The sequence below is a fragment of the Paroedura picta genome, chromosome 5, assembly GCF_049243985.1.
Source record: "Paroedura picta isolate Pp20150507F chromosome 5, Ppicta_v3.0, whole genome shotgun sequence".
NCBI lineage: Eukaryota > Metazoa > Chordata > Lepidosauria > Squamata > Gekkonidae > Paroedura > Paroedura picta.
The window spans coordinates 125602531-125627903 of NC_135373.1; the positions used below are offsets into that span (position 1 = coordinate 125602531).

At 50.4% G+C, this 25373-nt stretch overlaps 1 protein-coding gene and 1 non-coding gene across 2 annotated transcripts in view; both read left to right on the top strand.

Moving 5' to 3' along the window:
* The window catches only part of LRGUK (leucine rich repeats and guanylate kinase domain containing), a 41987-nt gene that overhangs the window by 10789 nt on the left and 5825 nt on the right, over nucleotides 1-25373 (top strand). The window contains exons 7-18 of the mRNA XM_077340357.1: nucleotides 662-805; nucleotides 1126-1206; nucleotides 5892-5978; nucleotides 7396-7502; nucleotides 8916-9035; nucleotides 12161-12257; nucleotides 12948-13061; nucleotides 14016-14217; nucleotides 15886-16002; nucleotides 18931-19085; nucleotides 21512-21600; nucleotides 25144-25284. Coding sequence (XP_077196472.1) covers nucleotides 662-805; nucleotides 1126-1206; nucleotides 5892-5978; nucleotides 7396-7502; nucleotides 8916-9035; nucleotides 12161-12257; nucleotides 12948-13061; nucleotides 14016-14217; nucleotides 15886-16002; nucleotides 18931-19085; nucleotides 21512-21600; nucleotides 25144-25284 — 1454 coding nt within the window. The remainder of the gene's footprint in view (nucleotides 1-661; nucleotides 806-1125; nucleotides 1207-5891; nucleotides 5979-7395; nucleotides 7503-8915; nucleotides 9036-12160; nucleotides 12258-12947; nucleotides 13062-14015; nucleotides 14218-15885; nucleotides 16003-18930; nucleotides 19086-21511; nucleotides 21601-25143; nucleotides 25285-25373) is intronic.
* On the top strand, nucleotides 1333-1401 carry TRNAA-UGC (transfer RNA alanine (anticodon UGC)). The gene has a single exon. It is a non-coding gene; the product is annotated as a tRNA-Ala (tRNA).

Below are 25373 nucleotides of genomic sequence, written 5' to 3' on the forward strand. Positions count from 1 at the left end.
CAGTGGGTAACAACGTGTAAAAACCTATAAAAACCCTAATACATAAAACACCTGAAAGCAATCCCCAGCCCACCCAACCCACCCTACCTGATGGCGGCAGAACTATACGGGAAACCAGGGGTCACTGCTGATATAGATGTAGAGGGGGGTGGGGCGATCTGGAGGCGCTGGACTCCCCTCCTTTCGCTGACTTGCCACCCTTGGTCTTAGAGGGAAGATTCCACCACATCCCATACCATGTGAGACTCTGTCCGTGTGGTTCTGGCTGCCCCGACTCTGTCTCACACATTTTGTTAGATTGCCCCTTATATGAGCAGTGTCGGGATGACAGCTTTGTTGCTTTGCTGGGAAACAAGCCTTCTGTAAGTGAATCTATGACCTTGCAATTTCTGCTCTCTGACAAAGACCCGGAGGTAACCATTTTAGTTGCCAGAGTTTTAACTAAGATGCTTTTATAATATGCTGCCTACCTTGCATTTTATCTTTGATAGTTTATTTAATCATTTTAAGATCTGTTTGGTTATGTAACCCCATGGCCTATTTTATTATTTTGTTGACATTTTAAACCCTATTTTTATAGGTCTTATACATATTTGATGCCAATAAAAGGTGACTGACTGACTGACTGACTGACTTGCCACCCTTGGTGTCGATTTTGCAGAAGTCCAACCTCATCGAAAAGGCTGTGGGCTTGGAAGAGCTCAAGGCGCTGAGGACCTTGGACTTGTCTGGCAATCGCATCAGCAGCCTGGAAGGCCTGGAGGAGCACAACCTCCTCGAGGAGATCCATCTGGAGGACAACCAGGTAAGATCTCGTGCGGCGAACTCGATGGGTCTTATGAATTTGGGTCTCTTCTTCCTGAAGTTCAGACAAACGATTGGTTCGGAATTCCAAATTTTCTCTCAGGTCTCCACGCCTCAAGCACTTTAGATCCTTTTCTTTTTACTTGAATGTAACAAGAAAAGCTTCTTGGGAGGATCCGCCTCCCCGAGCCACATGACCCCGTGGGCGGGCCCTTCCCCTTCCATTCTGCATTAGCTGACTCAGACGTCCCCTGGTTCTCAAAGAGTTTCTTCCTTGTTTTTTCCACCCGAATAAATGCAATTTCTCCGTCTCTCCACTAGATCAGTGAGCTGGGGGAGCTGGAATACATCGAAGCCCTGCCCCTCCTCAGGACGCTCAATCTGTTAGACAACCCAGTGCAGGTAAGCCAGAGTCAAAACTGGGGTAGGATAAAGCACACAGGAAGACATCCCTCTCTTGGAACGGTAGGGGACAGTTGATGTTGGAAATGGTGGGGCCGGTTTGCTCCTTTACCGCAGTGGGGAAGGGCTGTGGCTCAGTGGAAGAGCCTTTGCTTTGCATGCAGAAGGCCCCAGGTTCAATCCCTGGCATCTCCAGTTAAAAGGGCCATGGTCTGTGCCTGAGACCAAGCAGTAGGTGATGGGAAAGACCTTGATCTAAGTCCCTGGCTCAGTGGTAGAACCTCTGCTTGGCAGGCAGAAAGTCCCAAGTTCAATCCCTGGCATCTCCAGTTAGAAAGAACCGAGCAGTAGGTGATGGGAAAGATCTTGACTTGTGACCCTGGCTCAGTGGTAGAGCCTCTGCTTGGCAGGCAGAAGGTTCCCGGTTCAATCCCCAGCCTCTCCAGCTGAAAGGAACAGGCAGGAGGGGATGGGAAAAACCTTGACTTGAGACCCTGGCTCAGTGGCAGAGCCTCTGCTTGGCAGGCAGAAGGTCCCCGGTTCAATCCCCAATGGCATCTCCAGTTAGAAAGGACCAAGCAGTATGTGATGGGGAAGACTTCTGCCTGACACCCTGGATGTATTTATTATTTATCATATGGTGCGTGTGCAGTATAGCGTGGATTTCCTTGGATTGTCTGGCTGCCAGGCAAGAGATGTTTGAAGGTGGTTTGCCATTGACTGCCTCCAGGTCATGACTCTAGTGTTCCTTGGCAGTCTCCCATCCAAATACTAGCCAGGCTGACCCTCCTTGGCTTCTGAGTCCTGACCAGATTGGGCTTGCTAGGGCTATTGGGGTCAAGGAGACAGAAAAGGTCCTGGAGAGCTGCTGCCAGCCAGAGTGGGCAATACTGACCTTGATGGACTGACCTTGATGGTCTGATTCATAGTCAGGCAGTGTGTGTTGGTGTGTGTTCAATGGAATGAGCTTATATCCGGATGGATGGATGGATGGATGGATGGATGAATTAATGAATGAGCTTGAATTGGCTTTTGTTCAAGAAGGACTGTCTACTTCAGAATATTGGCTTGAGTCTTTACCCTGGATTACCAGGTCCCTGCTGGGGATGGGATCCATCCTACAGCCACCCTGCCTGGGTCTCAAATTGCCCCAACCCATGTCACCTGGGCCGTGACGTGGAGCCAGGCCATGGCAAAACCACCTCCCAGCGGCTGTAGGGTCCCCATCAATCTGCTGTGACTTGACGGCTGCCGTGGCGTGAATTAGCTTGATTTTGGTGGGCAGCGACACATCCTGATGTTGAAGAATCTTTCCTAGGCTCCTTCGTGACTGTCCTTTCCAGCCTCAGCCGCCTCCTGCTTTCTCACGCGCCGGATCCTCGCCCGGATCGATGATGGGAGCCAGGAATAGAAAACCTCGAACCGTTTCCATTTCGTCCTTGTGAGCCTTAAACCTCTCAATACTGCCCCGTTCCTGGGATGCCACTTCCTAGCTCCGGAGATCCTGTTTTGCCACCTGGACCTTGTTTCTGCGAGGTGGACTCGCTTCTGATTCAAAAGGCTTTCCGGGCCTTTCCTGATTAACGAGCCCATTCATCAATGACAGCCGCCGTTTAAAGACAAGTAAAATCTCGTGTCTCAGCCCCATGCAGCAGATGTTTAGAACTTGTCCCGAACGCCGGGGAAGATTAACAGCACCGGCATCTTGGCTTTGATGGTTTTAGGTCCTCTTCGAAACGATTAGAAGAGATCGGAGGCGGAAGCGTTATAGGGTTCAGTGTCTTCCCACTCAGTAGCTGGTCCGGGATTTCTCCCCTGCCAAAACCGAGCTGTTTTTTTGAGCAGAACTTCCTGTTCTGCCAGGCCCTTGTTTTACTTTATTTATTTTATTTAAAAACAATTTTTACGCTGCCCTTCCACGGTAATAGAGTCCCAAGGGCAGCAAACGTGAAAACATCCGAGTAGACAAAGGACACTTAAAGGTAAAGGTAAAGGTATCCCCTGTGCAAGCACCGGGTCATGTCTGACCCTTGGGGTGACGCCCTCCAGCATTTTCCTGGCAGACTCAATACGGGGTGGTTTGCCAGTGCCTTCCCCAGTCATGACCGTTTACCCCCCAGCAAGCAAGCTGGGTTCTCATTTTACCGACCTCGGAAGGATGGAAGGCTGAGTCAACCTTGAGCCGGCTGCTGGGATCGAACTCCCGGCCTCATGGGCAGAGCTTCAGACAGGATATCGCTGCCTTACCACTCTGCGCCACAAGAGGCTCTTAAAGGACACTTAAAATGATGTTAAAAATGATTCAATAAAAATATAACAAACAGGGGTCCCCAACGTGGTGCCTGTGGGCACCATGGTGCTTCCAGCATCTGCCTTGAACCCATCAAGTATTTTTAGTTTAGGCCTTGCTTTTAGTTGTCCTGCTGTCTGGCTGAAACGTAGTTGTAAGGAGCGAGTATTGCTCACGTGTAAACATGCTTATCGAAATCTTTTTAATTTGGACACAGGGAGCTGGGGGTAAACTCGCACGATCCCAGCTTGTTAAAAACAGGCAGTGCGTTATAATTGGGAGACTTTGCCAGCCTCTATTTTTTATTATGAAAAAAGAGTTTTTACATGACGTGCCTCTTGTGGCGCAGAGTGGTAAGGCAGCAGACATGCAGCCTGAAAGCTCTGCCCATGAGGCTGGGAGTTCGATCCCAGCAGCCGGCTCAAGGTCGACTCAGCCTTCCATCCTTCCGAGGTCGGTAAAATGAGGACCCAGCTTGCTGCTGGGGGGTAAACGGTAATGACTGGGGAAGGCACTGGCAAACCACCCCGTATTGAGTCTGCCATGAAAACGCTGGAGGGCGTCACCTCAAGGGTCAGACATGACCCGGTGCTTGCACAGGGGATACCTTTAACTTTTAATTGGGTAGTTAGAGACACCCCCCCTTTGTTTAGGTTGTTAGCTTGACTGGACTTCCAGCAGCTGATTAGACATTAGATCCTGTCTCATTAGGTTTGTATGATTGCTGTGAAATTGTAACACCTATAGTGCAACTGCCTGCTAATTCATAGAATAATAGAGTTGGAAGGGACCTCCTGGGTCATCTAGTCCAACCCCCTGCACTATGCAGGACACTCACATCCCTCTCGCTCACCCACTGTCACCTGCCACCCCCTTGAGCCTTCACAGAATCAGCCTCTCCGTCAGATGGCTCTCCAGCTTCTGCTTAAACATTTCCAAAGATGGAGAACCAACCACCTCCCGAGGAAGCCTGTTCCACTGAGAAACCGCTCTGACTGTCAGGAACTTCTTCCAGATGTTGAGACAGAATTTCTTTTAAATTATGAGTAATAATCCACGACCAATCTACCTCTACACTGGCAGGCTGATTGCTCTCAAATCCTAATAAAAGAACCATTTGCCACTTTGATCTGGCAAGACACAAGGCCAGAAAGAGCTTAGAGGAAGCCTCATTACGACCAGGAAGTGGGGGTGGCTACAAGCCTAGGTGGGAGGAGGAGGAGGAGGAGGAGGAGAAGAAGAAGAAGAAGAAGAGTTGGTTCTTATATGCCGCTTTTCCCTACTCGAAGGAGGCTCAAAGCGGCTTCCAATCTCCTTCCCTTTCCTCTCCCCACAACAGACACCCTGGGAGGGAGGGGAGGCTGAGAGAGCCCTGAGATTACTGAAGAAGAAGAAGAAGAAGAGCTGGTTCTTATATGCTGCTTTTCTCTACCCGAAGGAGTCTCAAAGCAGCTTCCAATCACCTTCCCTTTCCTCTCCCCACAACAGACACCCTGTGGGGTGGGTGAGGCTGAGGGGCCCGGATATTCCTGCTCAGTCAGAACAGTTTTATCAGTGCCATGGCGAGCCCAAGGTCACCCAGCTGGTTGCATGTGGGGGAGCGCAGAATCGAACCCGGCATGCCAGATTAGAAGTCCGCACTCCTAACCACGACACCAAGCTGGCTTTCAATGGATAAACATCTGGAGCAGAAGTCCATCGATGGTTCTTAGCCACACGGAACCAGTGGGACACTCTGTCTGTAGAGAGAGACTCTGTCTTCTTGGCGCATGGGTGGTCACAGTGGGAGGGCTGTTGGAGTTCTAGCCCCACTGATGGACCCCCTGTGGGCATTTGGGCTTTGGCCACTGGGTCACACTGTTGGATTGGATCGGCCACTAGCCTGATCCAACATGGCTTCTCTGCTGTTCTCGTGACCCCATAGACTCTGTGGCATTATGCCCCGTTGAAGTCCCTCCCCCAACCCAACCCTTTGCCCAAAGCCTCCAGCCCGGAACTGGGAACCCTAAACAGAAGGGAAGAAAGCTAGGGAACGCATCACAAATTTAGAGGTGAGGACTTTGCTGCAATGGGATGAAAAGGAGAGGAGGGGGCTGAACGAGGAGAAGATAACTTTGTTTCCCTGAAGGTTTCCCCTGCCGCTTTGCTTCCTCTCCGTCTTTCCAACCGCCTCCTTTCCCTCATTTGGAAGAAAAGGAGGGTAGCCAACCACAAACGCGCATGGATTGTTCTCCTAATTTCAGGCACCTGCCTTCTGCCTTCCTAATACCGTGTGACAAAGTATGACAGAGCGGCCTCTCAGGTTTCATTTCTGAGGATCCGTGTTTCCATATCCTTCCTGCAATTGATGCAGAAATGAATTTGATTCCTCCTTTTTGCTTTTCTTTTCTGTCAGCAACAGCCCGATTATTGGCTCCTGGTCATTTTCATGCTTCTCCGACTAACGGAGCTGGACCACAAGAAGATCACCGTGGAGGAGAAGGCAAGTGTCCCACTTTGGCGGCAGAGCCGAGCTCGTGAGTGGGAGGCGGCCGGGGAGGGCTGATAATAGATGCGCCTTTCCGGTGGTCTGGGAGCCCACAGAGAGAAGCCTTTGATTGTTCAGGCCTGCAGCACCCCAGCCTGTTTGTGTGCTGATGGCTCGGGGAGGGCGATCTGGCTGCAGCCAGTCTGCTGCCTAATGAGTACCATGAGGTCAGAGCTGGGCTTGCCAACCTCCAGGTGGAGTCAGGGAGAGACCAAGATGCAAGCCGAGACAAGAATTTCTGTTGAATTTCATCACTTCAATTTGGTTCCGTTCTTCAGACTCCCATTCTGAAAAAGTTGGTTCTTATGCGTTGCTTTTCTCTACCAGGAGTCTCAAAGCGGCTTATAATCGCCTTCCCTTTCCTCTCCCCACAACAGACACCCTGTTGAGGCTGAGAGAGCTCTGAGAAAACTGCTCTGTAAGAACTGATTCTTGTCTCGCCTTGTAACCTCCAGGTGGAGGCTGGAGCTGTTGCACCACATGTTCTACGAATCTCCTGCTCCTAATTCATGTATAGTACGGTCATAGACCAGCATAAGATGATACAGAAACATCCATTAAAACCAGGAATTAAAACATCTTAAAAGATAACAATAGAAAATAGAAAAGGTAGATAAACACAGCTGTCCAGTTCACTTAAAACAGACCATTCTATTACGAATTTTGATCGCTGCTGCTCAGAACTTGGCAACTCTATAAGTTGTGTTATTTTCCATATCTGCAAGCAGCAGAGAAATGTGAAATTCTCCTGAGTGCCCTGGGAATCTGCCTAGCAGCGGAAGAATTAGACTAGTTTGAATCTCATTATAGAATCGACATTGAAAGAGGACATATTCCATGGTTTCTACATGTCCAGAGCCACAGGTGTATTTCCTTTTGGTATAGGTAAAGGTAAAGGTATCCCCTGTGCAAGCACCGGGTCATGTCTGACCCTTGGGGTGATGCCCTGTAGCGTTTTCATGGCAGACTCAGTACGGGTTGGTTTGCCAGGGCCTTCCCCAGTCATTACCGTTTACCCCCCAGCAAGCTGGGTACTCATTTTATCAACCTTGGAAGGATGGAAGACTGAGTCAACCTTGAGCCAGCTGCTGGGATCGAACTCCCAGCATCATGGGCAGAGCTTCAGACAGCATATCTGCTGCCTTACCACTCTGTGCCACAAGAGGCTCTTTTTGGTATAGGTATTTTCCTATATCTTCCTTCTAATACCGCCGAAGGGAAGACATCACAGTGTGCCAAAGTGAAGGCCCTCCATGGAAGGGACATAGATGTGAACAAGGAGGAAATGCTAACCGTAAACCCAGGCCGCTCTTGTTCAAGGGGGCATCAGATGCCCAAATTAATCCCTCTCCCTGTCCTTAACCGGGCGCAGGTCGCAGCCGTGAACAAGTACGACCCTCCTCCGGAAGTGGTGGCCGCCCAGGATCACATGACCCACATCATGTACAGCATGACGCAGCCGCAGCGGATCTACGACAGGTAGCTAGCCCCGCTTTCCCCTTTTCCCCTTTGGCCCTGCGGGTGGCGAAAGAGGAAAGCCCATGGCGGAAAAACATTCTCCATCTCCGTGGCTTCCAAGCCGGCTCTTCCGACAAAAGCTGGCGAGGCATACCCGCCGCGGACGTCAGGACGGAAATTAGGCGGCTCTTGCTTGGCTGAGCAGATTATGAAATGAAGTTAGCTGCTCACCTCGAAGCCCGGAGACAGATCGCCTGCCGCTCCGTCTCTCTGGGACAATCTGTCGAGCAGATGGCCGCTCGCTCTGCCAAGGAGGCCTGCAAAAGAATTCCATGGATAGCCGCATCTGATTAAGAACTCTCCAGAGAGTGGGGACCGCCTGGAAGGGTGGCATCCCTGAGATCTTCTTAACTCTCTCCGTTCAGACTGCTGCTGTCAGGGCAAAGAAAAGGGCCACCCCGTCCTTTGTGGCTCACCGGGTGGCTTGTGGGGCCAAAACGGAGCGTTCACCCAGTTTGGCATAACAGCCCTTCCCGTAACTCCTTTCTTTTCCAGCTGCTTTGAAGGCATCCTCATGGAACTTTGCATTCACGCAAAGAGCTTCTGGGATGCTCTCTGCGGAAAGCAGCGGTGCTGTAGTTGCATTAAGCCTTGATTATCCTTGCCACTCTCTAGGTGGGACCTGAAGACCTCATAGAATTCTAGAGTTGGAAGGGGTCCCACAGGCCGCCCAGTCCCACCCCCTGCTCAATGCAGGGTCAGCCTCAGGCATCCAGGAGAAGGATCTGTCCAGCCACTGCTTGAAGACGGCCAGTGAGGGGGAGCTTCCCACCTCCTGAGGCAACCCATTCCCCTGCTGAACTAGACTCCTAGAATACCAGAGTGGGAAGGGGCTATAGAGGCCATCTAGTCCCACCCCCTGCTCAGTGCAGGATCAGCCTCAGGCATCCAGGAGAAGGATCTGTCCAGCCGCTGCTTGAAGACAGCCAGTGAGGGGGAGCTCCCCACCTCGTGAGGCAACCCATTCCCCTGCTGAACTAGACTCCTAGAATCCTAGAGTGGGAAGGGGCCATGCAGGCCATCTAGTCCAGCCCCCTGCTCAGTGCAGGATCAGCCTCCAGCATCCAGGAGAAGGATCTGTCCAGCCACTGCTTGAAGACAGCCAGTGAGGGGGAGCTCCCCACCTCCTTTGGCAGCCTATTCCACTGCTGAACTAGACTCCCAGAATCCTAGAGTGCCTTGACCTATTGCAAAATTACTGCCTTCTCTGCCCTGTTACTGGACCTCCAGAGGAACTGGTTGGCCACTGTGTGAGACGGGAGGCTGCACAGCAGGGCTCTTCTGAGGTTCTTCTGACTTGTGCCCACGTGTGCCAGGTCTTGTGTCCCCAAGGTCCATACGAAACACCTAATGAGTCTTCTCTCCTCCGCACAGCACCTTGCCCAGCCTGGATGCTCCGTACCCCATGCTGGTGTTGACCGGCCCTCTGGCCTGCTGGAAGAGAGAACTTTGCCACAGGCTCTGCAGGAAATTCAACAACTATTTCAGATACAGGTAGGTCCAATCGGAGGGGTTGTTGGAGGGAGCGGTTGGGTCAGTCGTCTGTAAAGAAGTCAAGGTATGCTGCTCCGGGTGATGCCGATTCAAGGGGTTCTCTCCTCCCTGCTTGGTGAAGGTGGAAAGTGCCATCAGGTTGCAGCTGACTTACAGTGTCCCTGTAGGGCAGGGGTGGTCAAACTGCGGCCCTCCAGATGTCCATGGACTACAATTCCCACGAGCCCCTGCCAGCATTTGCTGGCAGGGGCTCGAGGGCATTGTAGTCCATGGACATCTGGAGGGCCGCAGTTTGACCACCCCTGCTATAGAGCTTTTAAGGCAAGGGGTCTTCAGAGAGGTTGTTTGCCACTGCATGGTTCTGCAGTGACCCCGGACGCTGTCGGTATCCTCCCATCCAAGCACTAGCCAGGCTGTGTCATGAGCTGAGGCTACTTTATAGAATCATAGAATCATGGAAGGGGTCCTCCAGGGTCATCTAGTCCAACCCCCTGCACAATGCAGAACGCTCACAACTTCCTGCCCACCCACGGTGACCCCAATCTCCAGAATCCAGCCTGGCCTGGAAGAAATTCACCTGCCATCCCACAGCAGCAATCAGCAATTCCCTGGGCATGCAAAGAAGGGCCACAAGAGACAAACGCTGGCACATCCCTTCCTGCCCACCCACTCAAAAGCTGGCTACGTTCATAAAATCAGCAGGAGATAATGAAAACTGAGACATTCTTCATAGAAGAGTTTTTTTTTGGTCCAAGAGCGTAGGTCTGGAAGCTTCATAATAGAAAATCTATTGCTGAGAACGACCGGCATGACCGGTCCTATAGACTCCCCCATCAGCCCTTTAATTTCCCACTAATCGCTCTTCCCACGGCAGAAGGGCTTTTATCTTCAAAGAACAGCCAGAACAAAGCAAAAGTTGCGTTTTCTACACCCAGTGGCCAAAAGGCACCTGGAACGACTATCTAGAGCTCTCACATGCCACTACAGAGATGGCTTTAGGACGGACACGCTCCGTTTCCTGGGAACAGCAATCCCGGTTTGTGCCACAAAAGCTCCTCCCCTGCCATGGATTCTGTCAGTCTTCCCAGTGCTGCCGGACACTTGCTCTTTTCTACTGAATACGTCAGCACTGCAAAAGGTACAAGATATTTTGACTTTTCCGTTGAGAAAAGGTTTGCACAACAGGGCAGAGTGCCCCCGCCGGAGTCCCATGATGGGGGAGGCTTAATTCCAGCCCCGCCTTCACATGGGGGGCCTGGTCCAAATCAGCACCCTGTTCATCTGTGAAGGGACTGCCAAAAATCTCTAGGGGTTGTGCCACAAAACCTCCAGCGAGTCCATCTAGTAAGGACCCGGATCGAAGAGGGATCTGTGTGGACCATGATTTTTTTTTTGCATTGCTCGTTTATATTTGCCATGCGCCATGTGCATGATTCGACAGCATATGAAGAATATCCTGCAGGGAGCATCAGACAAAATATGTATTTAGCATATTTAGATTAGGAGCTTCTTAGTAATTTTTCAAATAACCTCTTCTGTCCTGACTGGCTCCTTTGAGCATGCTCCCTCCCTGATTGCCTGCAGAACCACAGTTAGACTGTTAGGGCTCTCTCTCTCTCTCTCCTCTCTTCTTTACAAAGTGACTTCTCAATAAAACGGTTTTGAGTGCTTTGTCCTCCTTTTGCCTATTTAAACTCTGCCAGCAGACTGGTGCATTTAAATGCAGAACAGCTGAAATATTGGCTGCTTATATTTCTTTGGTTATCGCCTTAGATATCACTGTTGTTTCCGACCTTTAAAAAAGAAAAGCCTTCCAGGATGTGCCCTGCGGCTCTGAAAAGTTTGCAAAATATACGTCCGACGGCTTGATATAGACATTAGCCGTATATTTTTTTGCAAATCAAACACTTAAAAAAAAAAAAGACTCCTGCCAGAAGAGAAATCCAATATAATCCCCGTTAAATAAATTATCCCATTTGAAAAGCCCTGTTGGAAGTACCAAATAATTGAAAGCCGGTGAGGAATTTCCAAGCGCGATAAGTTTTCCGAGAGCCCTGTTTTTGCATTTTTATTTTATTTTTTTATTCCCTCGTAAGTTTTATGCTTATGAAGGAAACGACGCCCGTCTTAGTGGAGCAGAAAATTGATACCATAAAGCAAAGCTGGGTTTTAATTATTCAGGAGAGATTTCGGCGGCTTGAGCATTCGTTCTTTAACATTTCAAGAACGCCACTCGTTAAAAACACAATTTATGGGAGAGGTTCGGTTGGCTCCCTTGTAAACATGACCTTGGTGCTAAAAGAAACTTGTAACATGCTTTCCGACTGTATGCTTATTTTTTAAGCGGTACAAACGGGACCTTCGAAACATCTGGTCAGCGCCCAGAATGACCTTTCAAGATGTTTTGTATTTGAAAAATATAACAAAACATCCCTGAGAAACCCACTTTGAAATCTGAGCTTTATAGAGTCCACATGCTCCACACGGTTTTTATTAGATACAGTTTAGGGTAAGGTGGTGCCCCTGTCATAAGGACATCAGGATAGACCACAGTAGTCACACGTGAAGCCGCCTTATCCCGAATCAGACCTGTGGACCATCAAGGTCTGTATTGTCTGCTCAGACCGGCAGCTGCTCTCCAGGGTCTCAGGCCAAGGTCTTTCCCATCCCCTCCTGCCTGGGCCTTTTAAACTGGAGATGCCGGGGATTGAACCTGGGACCTTCTGCATTCTTCTTTCATCTGTCCTGAACCTGAACTGGGTTCTAAGTAGTGTTCCAGAAAATGGTTCTGACAGGGACCTCTGGGATATCTGTGCTTGACTCCAGAATGTTGTCTTTCCTGCCAGACCCTCAAAATTAGGGACCCCCCCCCCGCAATCTTTTAAAGTCTACAGACACCTGTGATCTAATGCAACCATACAAACACATCCCAGATTTATGGCCCGTCAAGTTTGTTGAGTTAAACAAAGTTCTTTTAATGGGTGGGGGAGTTCTTCTTTTCCTGTCCCCCCCCCTTTCCCCTTTATCATTCTGTGATCCTCCATCATGTCTCCCTCTCTGTCTTCAACAACTGAAAAGGGTTTATTCAATTTTTTTCCCCCTGTTTCTGCCTGGCTTCCCTTCAGCCCATGCCACACCACAAGGACGGCTTATTTTGGAGAAGAAAACCGCTTAGATTACTATTTTGTGTCCCAGGAGGAGTTTGACAAGATGATGCGTATGGTAAGAGGGCCAGGGGGGGCTTGAGGAGGACGTGCCTGGCCGAACTTCTAGGGTTGCCAAGCCCCACCGCCTTGCCACTGATTGGCTGCCTGGCAGCAGGGGAGGGGGAAATGTACCCCGAAAAACAGGGAGGCTCATTGTCCACGTCACTGCCCACATGACCTGGAAGTAATGTTACCGTGTCCAGGTTGTATTTGGGCAAAACCTATGTGGTAGAAGTCAAATTTACCGAAGAGTTTTTGCCCAAATACCAGAGCGTCTTCACAATATCCCGGAAATGATGTAACCCAATACGCAGTGACGTGTCTACAACACTGACCCATGACCCGGAAATGATGTAATCATTTCCGGGTCATGGGTCAGTGTTGTAGACACATCGCTGCGCATTGGACAGGTCCCCCCCCCCCCGCTGCTCACCATAAGCCCCCCATCCCTGCTTGCAACCCTACGTACTTCACAGGGTTACCGTGGGAGCTGAAATTCTTTTGTGTCTTGAAATGGCAGTGATCTTGGAGGACCTATAGAACTGTTGATGTCGCTTATGTAGCTATCAGCGCATGATTTTCTCCAGTTCCCTTTTAAAACCACATTAACCAGCAGCCACCTCTACATTCATGCCCTGATAAGCTCATCTACAAGTCAGTCGCCTTCTCTTCTCTCCACAACCGTACTTTGTGGCTTTCATTCCAGGGGAAATTCATTGCCACTTTCAAATACAGCGGCTTTCTGTACGGACTAGGCCGAGACACTATCGATTCTATCGCCCGAGAGGGACTCGCAACCTGCGTTCACATGGAAATAGAGGTGGGAGTGCTTTTTGAGGGAGGAAACAGGCATCATCACGCCTTGCACGTCAGCATGACTTGGTGCCTTCCTCCCCGAGGTCTTAGCTAAATTAGTGTGCATCAGTCTGTTAAGGGCAATCCCCGTGTACCTAAACGGCACAGAAAGACAGATGTGCACAGAAGCAATTGAGGCCCAAGCTAGATGGGACAGTGGAAAATACAGGCCATAAGGACCAGTTATGGTTGATGTGTTCAGAGACAGGGGACTAGTAGAAGAGGGGATCTGATCTGATCACCATCTTCAAATATTTAAAGGGCTGCCATGTAGAGGATGGAGCAGAGTTGCTCTCTCTTGCCCCCAAGGGACAGACCAGAACCCATGGGATGAAATTAATTAAAAAAAAAATTCCATCTAAACATGCGGAAGAAGTTCCTGACAGTCAGTGGAACAGGCTTCCTTGGGAGGTGGTGGGTTCTCCATCTTTGGAGATTTTTGAACAGAGGCTGGAGAGCCATCTGACGGGGAGGCTGATTCTGTGAAGGCTCAAGGGGGTGGCAGGTGACAGTGGGTGAGCGAGAGGGTTGGGAGTGTCCTGCATAGTGCAGGGGGTTGGACTAGATGACCCAAGAGGTCCCCTCCTACTCTATGATTCTAGGAGGGTGGCTGAGTTTCCTTCATTGGAAGTTTTTAGGAGATTGAATCAGCACCTGCTAGGAGTGTGTGATTTTTCAATCCCTGAGAAGGTGGGGTGCTTGGATGGATGGCCTTCGGTGGTCTCTTCCAGCTCTGGTCTAATGGTCAGCGCTCTAAGGCAGGGGTAGTCAACCTGTGGTCCTACAGATGTTCATGGACTACAATTCCCATGAGCCCCTGCCAGTAAACGCTGGGACTTGAAGCATCATGAGCGATTTGACCCCGGCAGCAAAGACTCACAGAGGTGGGACCGAAATGACGAACCGCTCTGCTCCGCAGGGGGTGAGAAGCCTTAAAAATTCCTATTTCGAACCCCGCTACATCCTCTTGATCCCGATGAACAAAGAAAAATACGGGAGTCAGCTGCGACGGATGGGCCTCTTCAGCAAGCCCGAGATTGAGGAAGCTGTCCGGAGAGTGGACATGTACAAGAAAGTGAACCAGGAGTACCCAGGGTTCTTCGATGCGGTCATCAACGTGGGTGAGTCTGCCTGGGGCTGCTGTTTCCAGGGTGTGGTGACACCAGGAGCTCTTCTTCCAAACCAGAATGGTGCCCTTGGGTGCAGCCAACACAATAGCCTCGTAACTATAAATGTCATCCTTCCCATTATACCTTTGTGGCTGAAAGTTGAATTGCACCTCCAAAATCTGGTTTGGAATGTAATGCCATAGAGCAGGGGTGGCCTAACTGTGACTCTCCAGATGTCCATGGGTTACAATCCCCACGAGCCCCTGCCAGCATTGCTGGCAGGGGCTCATGGGAATTGTAGTCCATGGACATCTGGAGAGCCACAGTTGGGCCACCCCTGTCATAGAGCCTACCCTTCAAAGCAACCATCTTCTCCAGGGGAACTAGTCTTCTAATTGCGGGAGATCTCCAGGCCCCACCTGGAGTTTAGCAACACCCAAGAGGAACATTTTAAATTCTGCATGCAAACAGAACCGTATGCCCAGAATTAAATTGTGCTGGTCTTCAAGGTGCCCCTGGACTCAGACTTAGCTTTCAGTAACACAAAACGGTCTGCAAACCGTTCAAAAATTCATTTATCCAGGTGGCTTGTTTTGGGGGGGGGTGGGAAGGGGGGAAAGGTAATTTGGCTGTGATTTTGAGACCTGACCCCACCATACTACGTTGGCTGATGTGCTTCTGTTTTATATTTCCAGTGCCCCCTTCTTCCCAGAAGGTCAAAGGTCCCATTCGAAACCAGCAACACCTAATCGATTTAAGTGTGCTCCCTGGTGTCCTACACTGGATGTAGACAAAGAGCATCAAGGAGTAGCTGTCCCTCGTGCCCCCTCCCCTTCCACCACTACCAGGCCTTATTCAAAGATTTCCGGAGCATTTAAGCTGCCCATGGTTTTGAGTTATTTCACCCGATCCTAATAAAAGAAATTCCTTGGTTTTCGTTTTTGGATCACTCAGTAAGATTAATCCACGTGTTGGTCTGAAATTTGAGTGCAGCAGCAGTTTTAAGACCAACCATGCTCAATTTGGGGTGTAGGTTTTTGTGTGCACGGGCTTGAATTCATCAGGTGCAGTCGCTTTCAATACATCTGATGAAGTGTCCATGCCCAGAATAGAACTTTGTTGTTAAAGGTATCACTGGATTTAAACTGGATTCCAATAGACTGTCTAAGGAGGTGGGGAGCTCCCCCTCACTGGGGGGGGGGTCTTCAAGCAGCAGCTGGGCAGATCCTTCTCCTGGACGCTTGAGGCTGATCCTGCTTTGAGCAGGGGGTGGGACTAGATGGCCTCTATGGCTCCTCCCCACTCTTAAGATTCTATAAGTCTAGTTCAGTAGTGGAATGAGCTGCCTAAGGAGGAGGAGAAGAAGAAGGAGGAGGAGGAGGAGAAGGAGAAGAGTTGATTCTTATATGCCGCTTTTCTCTACCCAAAGGAGGCTCAAAGTGGCTTACAGTTGTCTTCCCTTTCCTCTCCCCCTCACTGTCTTCAAGCAGCGGCTGGACAGATCCTTCTCCTGGATGCTTGAGGCTGATCCTGCCCTGAGCAGGGGGTGGGACTGGGGGGCCTGAATGATACATTTTGAATTCTGTGATTTGGCAGCACCCCCCTGTTATCTAACCTCGCAGCATCCCTTCCCTCTTTGCTTCTTTATTCTTTCTTCCTCCTCGCCCTCCGCCCCTTCAGATGACTACGACAGAGCATTCACGAAGCTGGTCCACCTCATCGAGGAATACCTGGGACTGGTCAAGCCTCCAGAGTCAGACACGCGAGTCCCAGCACCGGACAGCAAAGGAGAACCAGGTATCGTACCTGACGCCACAGGTGCATCCTTGTTGAGCTAGCAGCCATTCTACCTGCAGGGGGTGAAAGATGCTCATGCCTTAGATTTTGTGGGTGTCTGTGGAAGATTGAAGCCAATCTACTCTGAAATGTGGAGCCCTGAGAGATCCGTCAGAGCCTGTTTGCATCCTGGAGCTGGGAGGGGATTGGAGGTTCTTGGGGAACGTGGTGTCTTCGACGCGGCGTCCCTGCTCCTTTCTAAAGGTGGAGGAGGTCCCGAGCCAGAGGACTTACCCCATAGGCTGCCAGCGCAATCTGCGAGGTGAGTTCCCTGCCGGGCAGGCGAGGCCAGGCCAAGCAGCCAATGGGGAGTAGGGGAGAACCGTCTTTGCCTGGGGATGAAAGAGGAATGTGCTGCCATGCCTTGCCCATCAGCTGACCAGTGAGGGCACTTAACCGTAAAAAGAAGAAGGCCACATCTCCCGTACTCACAGGAAGTGACATCACCATGACACTGACTCCTAGGGAACTTTCTGGTATTTGGGCAGAACCTTTATGGTATAACCTGGTTTGACAATAGAGCTTTTGGCCAAATACCAGAGCACTGCCTGGAATTCGCTGGTGTGATGATGTCACTTCCTGTGTGATGTCAGCAAGGTGGCCTGGGCCTTTCTGTCTTTGTCAGCCCCCATCCCTCGCCAGCTGTCGGGAGGGACCTGGGAACCCTAACCTGATTCCATTCTGAGGCTGGGTTACTTCAAGAAGGCCCTGGTCTGAGGCCTACATCTGAGGCTTAACAGGAGGTTGGTTTCTACAGCAACCTCCAGGCACGCGAGCCCAGAATTCACAGAAGTCCTAAGAGGGACGAAGGGACCGAACTCTTCAGCCAGAAATCTCCACGGCTTCCTCCTCGCCTCCTCGCCTGCAAATTGTCTGACATTCCTGGAAGGGATTCACAACATCCTTGATCATCTTGCCACCCCGTCTTTGCAACCTCATTAAGCGTGCTTTGAATTTGGGGCCATTCCGCCGCCCATAAAAGAAACTTTAAAATTTACTACACTTCATTAAATTCATTGAGTGCTCCCTTTGTAGGTGTTTCCAGATAAATGTAACACTTCTGAGACAGTCTCTGGTTTACGGCGAGGGCTTGACGATTATCTCGAAAGATGATCCTTGCCTCGAGGTTGAGCCTTCATAGGAACATTTGCAGTAACGGCGTAATGGGGAAGGATTAGCAGAACAATTTAATGGCAGGCTATTAAATCCCCCTCCCCTTAATGAACTCCCCCTCTGCAAACTTTTGTTAAAGGACAGAGCAGAGGCCCCTGGGAAGGTTGGAAATGGAGATTGAGGCTGGAGAGAGAAACCAAGTCTCCTTCCATTCTTCAAGGGGGCATCGCAGAGCGGTAGGGCTCCCTCCTTCCGGAAGGGTCAGATAAACCCCCCCATCCCCGCTCCAGGTGCAAGCTGGGGGGTCGCGTTGATGCCACTAAAAATCCAGAAGATTTTATCATTTAACTTGTATCCCGCCCCTCACCCTGTCTTGGGGCGGCAAACAACAAACAGAATGACAATAAAAGCCTCTAAATTAGAAAATGGAAATTCTCATTAAAAACTCCCTATTAACATTGCAGCTCCTCCAAAGACTAAGCTACCAAAATCCCACCTTATTGATCCTCGTCTGGGTGTAATTGGGTGACCAGATAGAGATGCTAAGATCGTTTTTATTCTGGAGGCAGAGGGGAGCGATACTTATGCATCCAAATATTTTTGTGTAGGGGAAGGTGTGTTAATAGCGGCTGCATGCAGTTGGAGCAGCTGGTGTCAACCAAAGGCTTGGCGGAAGAGCGTCATTTTGTCGGCCCCACGGAACTGCCGAAGTTCAAGGAGAGGCCAAATCTCACTTGGGAGCTCATTCCGCAAGCTGGGGCCATGACCTGGTCGCGGCCAGGAGCACCTCCTTTAATTCATTCTCTAATACATCCCAAGAAGGACCCAACACAGATTACATCATTCTTCTCTCCTCCATTTTATGCTCACAACAGCCCTGTGAGGTGGGCTAGGCTGAGAGAGTGCGACTGGCCCAAGGTCACCCAGCAGGCTTCCACGACATGTGGCGATTCTAACCCGGGTCTCCCAAATACTAGTCACTACATCACACTGGTTCTATGTAGGTTGGCCATGGGTTTTACCATAGAGTTCCCCACTATTCCTGGAGCTCTGGGGGGACAAGAGTGGAAGGATTTCTGGGCTTCTAGCCCCACTGGGGGACCTCTTGGTGGCACCTGGGTTTTGGCCACTGTGTGACACAGAGGGTTGGACTGGAAGGGCCACTGGCCTGATCCAACATGGCTTCTGTTATGTTCTTCTGTGACAAAGAGTGTTGGACTGGATGGGCCATTGGCCAGATCCAACATGGCTTCTCTTATGTTCCCATGGCCCTGCTGGTGAAGCTCCTGAGGGCACCTGGGTTTTGGCCACTGTGTGACCCAGAGTGTTGGACTGGAAGGGCCACTGGCCTGATCCAACATGGCTTCTGTTATGTTCTTATGTCTGAGGAAGTGATGCTCGGTGTTCTTGGTGCTTGGGGGGCCGCAGAGGGAGATAGGGTTGGGGTCTTCGGCGTCTGAAGCGGCCGTTCACACTCGAAGCAGCCAGCGGCGTGGGGGGGGAGGGGAGGCACTGGCGTGCTGGCGCCTCCCCTCCCCCTCCACCCGCTGCTGGTGCGGTCCCCAACCCTAGTGGGAATGCTTCTGGCCCCTGTCATCACCTGAGTTTTGGCACTGTGTGACCCAGAGTGTTGGACTGGCAGGGCTGCTGGATGGGTCCACTGTAGCTTCTCTTAAGCTCCTCAAACCCACACAGGAGCACAAACAATGGGCCACAGAGATTTTTGGAGGTCGGTGAAAGCAGCTGAGCTCATTTCTCAGCTTTCTTCTTCTTTAGCTCCTGAGAAAAAAGCAGACAAGACTACGACAGCCGCCATCAAAGGCACTGACGTTGTGGTCCAGGTGCCAGCAACCAACGAATTCTTGGACTCATCAGCCAGGAATTACGCTGCCAGGATAGCAGCCAAATTTTCAGAAGAGAGGACACCAGTGGTGAGTGTGTGTTGGTCTGCAGAGGGAAGGGTTCCCAAGACCCGCCCATACCTAAAGTTGGACTTAGATTGGTGCTGATGATTTTAGGTTAGTTTTTAATTGCATTGCAGCTTGCCTTGAGATGGTTGAACAGAGAACGGTGAACTAAAAAGGGTTTCTTTGCCCCTGAAGCCGGCTTGGTGTCGTGGAATCAAATCCAGCTCATCAGGGTGTAGTCTGCACAGGGCTTTTTATTCACTCCCAGCCCGAATAAATCCCTTCCATCTACAATGAATTCAATTTCCATTTTGATTTTGGGCGCACTAAATTTTCCCTCTGCATCATGCATGATTGATCTGCGGTGACCCTACCTTTTCCCCGCAATACCCAGGAGTGGATATAAGCCTTGCTATTTGAAATACCACCACCAGTATAAGCGTTGATTTCTCCTTTTTGTGAATTACCGTACTGCTCCGTGCCTCATAGTAAAGCAATCTTCTCTGATTGGCCAGGGCATTAGATCAAAGAATTCCTGGTTCCTGGTTGCAAGGCTTCCCTCCCTGTTTTAAAGTGACTGCGCTCCAGAAGCCCATGCTTCTCTCAGCAGAGCTTTTCCTTGTTCTCTGAGAGGCTGCTGCTGGCTCGGAAATCAAAAGAGAAAGAACAAAGCACTAGTGCTGGCTGGACTTCACCCAACTCCCCCCCCCCTTTGCCAGTTGAGGAAAGGTAGTTCAGCTTCCTGACCACCGCTCCCCTCCCCCCTCTGAGCTTCCCCAATCAAGTGCAGAAGGCTTTCTGTTTCGATGGAGGATGGGGTGCGGAGAAGGAGAATTCAAATTGATCTGAATTTCGCAGGATTGACAGCGGGGAAATAAGTGTAGAATCAGCACAGATTAGAAGCTGCCGCCCTTCAGCCACTACAAAAGTTGACACAACCATATATGGTCACATTACCTGATGAATGTTTAATAACAATTTTTTAAAAAATATATTAAAAATTAATTAATCAGCAAAACCCTTCTGGGGCTGTCAAGAAACCCTAGGGCAGGGGTAGTCAAAGTGTGGCCCTCCAGACGTCCGTGGACTACAATTCCCATGAGCCCCTGCCAGCATTCGCTGGCAGGGGCTCATCGGAATTGTAGTCCACGGACGTCTGGAGGGCCGCACTTTGACTACCCCTGCCCTAGGGTTTCCCGAATCCCCTGTTGAGAAAGCCTGCCTTAAACTAAACTCAGGTTCTAAACCAGATGCATTAAAGGATGCTTAGGGCTAATCCTGTGTTGAGCAGGGGGTTGGACTAGATGGCCTGTGTGACACCTTCCAGCTCTATGATTCTGTGATTCTATGAAAGACTCCGGAAGTCAATTCTGTGTGTTTCTGTGGGTGCGCCGTTAAGGGAAGAGGGATAAATCTGAAGAAAGCTCTCGGGGGAAGGAAAAACCCTTCCTTCTAGAATTTTGAAGCCATAATGCTGATTTTCCGTACAGCAGGGTGACAACTGTGGAGTTTTATCCCACCCTGCCTTCTGGCGAAGTAAATCTCGCCCCACTTTCTGATGTCTGGAGTTACGACTGCAGATGGAGAGGGAAAGCTGAAAACCTGCCCACCGCCCCTCGCTCAGCAAACAGCTTTCGTGAATGCTGAAAGGGAGGGCGGGAGGATATAAAAAAGCAGGAGTGTTCCAGTGGCTCCCATGCTCCAGCACTGCATCCCGACCTGCAAAAATTGCATCGGGTTCTTCTCCCAACACTTCTCCATGCTGGGGAAAACCTGGCCCAATCTGTTTGGGCACGCCCAGATCTTTTCTGGAGCACAGGAAGCAAGGCATACTGTGCTTTGGAAATCAATTTTAACACCTGTGTGTCTCTTTCTCAAGTGTGGTTGCCATCCGCAGATACCTAAACCTGTGCATTGGAGCCAGGCTTATCCAAAAGAGGTTTTCCTGCAAACTTGCTGTCTGTGTGTGCCAGAGGATGGAGGACGGGTGCCATATAGAGGATGGAGCAGAGTTGTTTTCTCTTGCCCCGGAGGGACGGACCAAAACTGATGGGATGAAATTAATGCCAAAGAAATTCCATCTCAACCTCCGGAAGAAGTTCCTGACAGTTGGACGGTTCCTCAGTGGAACAGGCTTCCTCGGGAGGTGGTGGGTTCTCCATCTTTGGAGGTTTTTAAGCAGAGGCTGGAGAGCCATCTGACGGAGAGGCTGATTCCGTGAAGGCAGATTACAGTAGATGAGCAATTGGGATGTGAGTGTGCTGCATAGTGCAGGGGGTTGGACGAGATAACCCAGGAGGTCCCTCCCAACTACATTATTCTATGTGTGTTTGTGAGGGGGGAGGTGTCTGTGTTAATGTCCCCCGAAATAAAAGGAACTAACCACCTCTGATGGTCATTAGTAGACTCCGCAGGGCTCTTCTAATGTTCTTGTGGTTCTTCTTGTTCAGGAGGAAGCCTCTCTACAAAGGCGGATAGAAATGGCCCAGAAGGGCTTGATGGGGAAAGCTTCTAGTGGCTACTCCCAGCTCTTTCGAAGGTAAGATGCCTCGGGGGTCCCTTTCTTTGGTGGGTGGGGGGATATAAACACTTCAATAAATAAAGGAAGGGCGGCTGAACGGACGGCCCAGACTTGCAGACAGAGGAAAGGTTGTCTTTGGTTCCAGATTCCAGGAAGATCCTTTGGGGTTCTGGACAGAGTTACTGACTTGCATCCTGGGAGACACAGGTTCAAATCCCGACTTCTGCCAGTAAGGCCTCTGATTGGCTGTCGGGGATTCGATTGGCCAAGCAGACTTTTAAAAGCCCAGGTTTGGCAACAGCTCTTACCGCTGCTCAGAAATCTTCGCCGTGAGAGAAGCGGCAGCAGCCGTGGCGTGGCAGGCTTTACCTCCCGTGGCGGCCCCAACATGGCGGCCAGTGTGCATCGGAATTCCAAAGGTGTCCAGAAGCTCAGGAAGGTTGGAGACCTGTTCAATATTTCAAGCCACCAGGCAAAAGGGCCTCCGGTCGCGAAGCAGGTCAAGATCCTTAGTGTGTCCTTCGTTGCACCTTAATTCTGCACGGGCTGGAGGGGGGGGGGGGAGGTTGGAGAGTGTCCTTACAGGAAAGACCCCTGCCAAAAACACACGGCTGCACGTAGCCTCAAAAGTTGAGAGCTACTGCAAAAATCCCCCGATTCCAGGTATAAAACGTTGAAACACCTCCCTGGCCGGCCAACAAACCAAAGAACCTTTGTGCTCAAAGCAGAGGAGAAGAGGCAATCCCTCCTTTTTCCTTCTGGTGATGCTTGAGTGTGTGAACTGGGGACTGGAGCAAGCAGAACAAAGTTTGAGTCCAGGGGCACCTTTGAGACCGACAGGGTTTGATTCAAGCTCTTAATTTCCTGGTTGCCAAAGTGGATTTGCTTTGGTGTCCTATCTGGGTGTGGCTGGGTTGACAGAAAACACAATTTATTTTTGAACTCCAGGTTTAGTGGCCCCTAGGGATTTGGTGGCCCCTAGTTCTTATTTGCAAGATCTGCAAGATCACTGCAGATGGGGACTGCAGCAAAGAAATTAAAAGACGCTTGCTCCTGGGGAGGAAAGCTATGGCAAATCTAGACAGCATCCTAAAAAGCAGAGACATCACCCTGCCAACAAAAGTGCGTTTAGTCAAGGCTATGGTCTTCCCAGTTGCAATGTATGGCTGCGAAAGTTGGACCATAAGGAAGGCCGAGCGTCAAAGAATTGAGGCTTTTGAACTCTGGTGCTGGAGAAGACTCTTGCGAGTCCCTTGGACTGCAAGGCGAACAAACCGGTCAGTCCTAGAGGAGATCAGTCCTGCCTGCTCCTTAGAAGGCCAGATCCTGAAGATGAAACTCAAATACTTTGGCCCCCTCATGAGAAGGAAGGACTCCCTGGAGAAGAGCCTAATGCTGGGAGCGATCGAGGGCAAAAGAAGAAGGGGACGACAGAGAATGAAGCGGCTGGATGGAGTCACTGAAGCAGTAGGTGCAGGAAGGCCTGGAGGATCATTGTCCATGGGGTCATGATGGGTCAGACACAACTTCACACCTAACAACAACAACACGTTCTTATTTGGAAACTCCTAGAAATGGGTGGGTGGGTGGGGAGAACAGGGACCCCAGTGGGGTTCTATGTCATTATTGTCCACCCTCTAAAGCAGCCCTTTTCGCCAGGGGAACTGATTTCTGTAGTTTGGCGATGAATTGTAATTCCAGGGGATCCCCGGGTCCTGCCTGGAAGTTGGCATCCCTTACCAGAAGGCTCATGTTGTGGATATGAGTCTGGTTTGTCTGTGTCGAAGGAGAGGCCACCCCCTCCCCTCTGTTAAAGTAATTGCGAGAAAAGCCATAATAGAGTCCCGTCTTTTGAAAAAAAAATTGCTTTCCCCAGCTCTACTCTCGAAAAACACCCCCCCCTTTTAATTTAGAGCCGAACGGCCTCTTTACACGGGAAATGGCTCTCTGCTCCCCGAATTCAGCAGTGCCCCCCCAAGCCCACGAGATGCTTCTCCGCTCCACCACTCTGTTGCCAAGAGACAGAAAGCGGCCTTTAAAAAATGCATCGCCAGCCCGTAGAAAGCGTCACACTTCCTCCTTCCTGCCCGGGCCTCGGCACAGAACTGACGCCATGTCATTCGGTTAGCAGGCAGCTAATGGGCTCCGGAGAGGCGCAGGCGGAGAGGTCATGTTTACCTCGTACCTAAGGGAAATTGCCCCGAAGGACAGACTTGGCAAGCAAATGGTTCACACGCCTTTCAGAGCCGAGCTGCGCAGAAAAAAGTGCTCGGCCGTCTCCAAACAGAGGCTGACATCTGGCACCAGTTTCGGTTTTAATTCGGACCCTGTTCTCCTCGACTTAGAACCCGCCGAGCTCAGAAAGGAGTTCCTGTAGCTTCAGTTAGAGACACCAACCCTCCAGGCGGGACCTGGGGATCCCCAAGAATCACAGCTCCTTTTCCAGACTATGGGGATCCAGGGGAAATGGATGCTGTAATCTGGCCAGCCAGGTTTGATTCCCTGCTCCTTCACATGCAGCCACCTGGGTGATCTTGGGCTACTCACAGTCCTATTAGAGCTGTTTTTGCACAGCAGTTCTCTCAGAGCTCTCTCAGTCCAGGGTGTCTGTTGTAGGGAGACGAAAGCGATTGTAAGCTGTTTTGAGACGCCTTTGAGTAGTGAAAAGAAGAATATAAAATCCAACTCTTATTCTTCCTCCTGTCAAAGCCTCCGTCTATTTGTAGATGTTACAAAAAACAAAAAACAAACCCTGGCGTTGGTTCATGGCTAGGAGTCTGGGGCTTGTGCATTCCCTGTTTCATCTCTTATGGTTGGAATTGAGATAAAAAACTTTGCATTTAGGAAATCTTCACTTTCAATGGATGGGGGAAGGGAACACATGCAAACCCCGAGTGTCTAAAGGGCTTGCTGTCCCTTTAAATGCCTTCTGCAGCCAGCAAGTTCATGTGGAAGGAATTTTAAGAGACTTCAGTCCCTTTAAATACTTTTTAAATTTGACTATTTGGCTGGTTATTTCAAATAGCCAAAACTCAGCCCCAATCTATATCCAGCTAAAAGAACAGAGAATAGCAATAAGGTATTTTTGGTCTCCTTTTTCTGGCTCAGATATACCAAATGCGAATCCCAACATTGGAATTGGGAGAAGCATGACCATGGGCCGATCAGGGCTGGGCAGCAGTGGGTTCCTTCCACCGGTGCCTTCTTCATCCCTGGCATTGTATTTCCTTGTATTTATGACTGTCCCTGAAATCCGCCTGCCTCAGGATGCTGTTTCTGTTGGCTGCAGAGGAGAGGACGCGCAGTAATGGGTTTAAACTACAAGTACAACGATATAGGCTAGATATCAGGAAAAAATTTTCACAGTCAGAGTAGTTCAGCAGTGGAATCGGCTGCCTAAGGAGGTGGTGAGCTCCCCCTCACTGGCAGTCTTCAAGCAAAGGTTGGATACACACTGTTCTTGGATGCTTTAGGATGCTTAGGGCTGATCCTGCGTTGAGCAGGGGGTTGGACTAGATGGCCTGTATGGCCCCTTCCAACTCTATGATTCTATGATTGCAGATACAGCACTGGCACCACCCAGGCAGCCGGCACACAGCCCCAGTACCTGGAGCCCGCTCCTCACGTCCACCGAGGCAGCCTCAGTCCGCAGCTTGCCGGCTCCTCAGACCGCAGCGTCTTGTCTACCACCCCGGACCAAAGGTGGGTTCTGTTGTGAAGGGAAACGAGTATGTCGTCGTCCCCACCTTTTGCAGAAAGAGAGAGACGTTCCCTGTCTTCAACCTGCCACG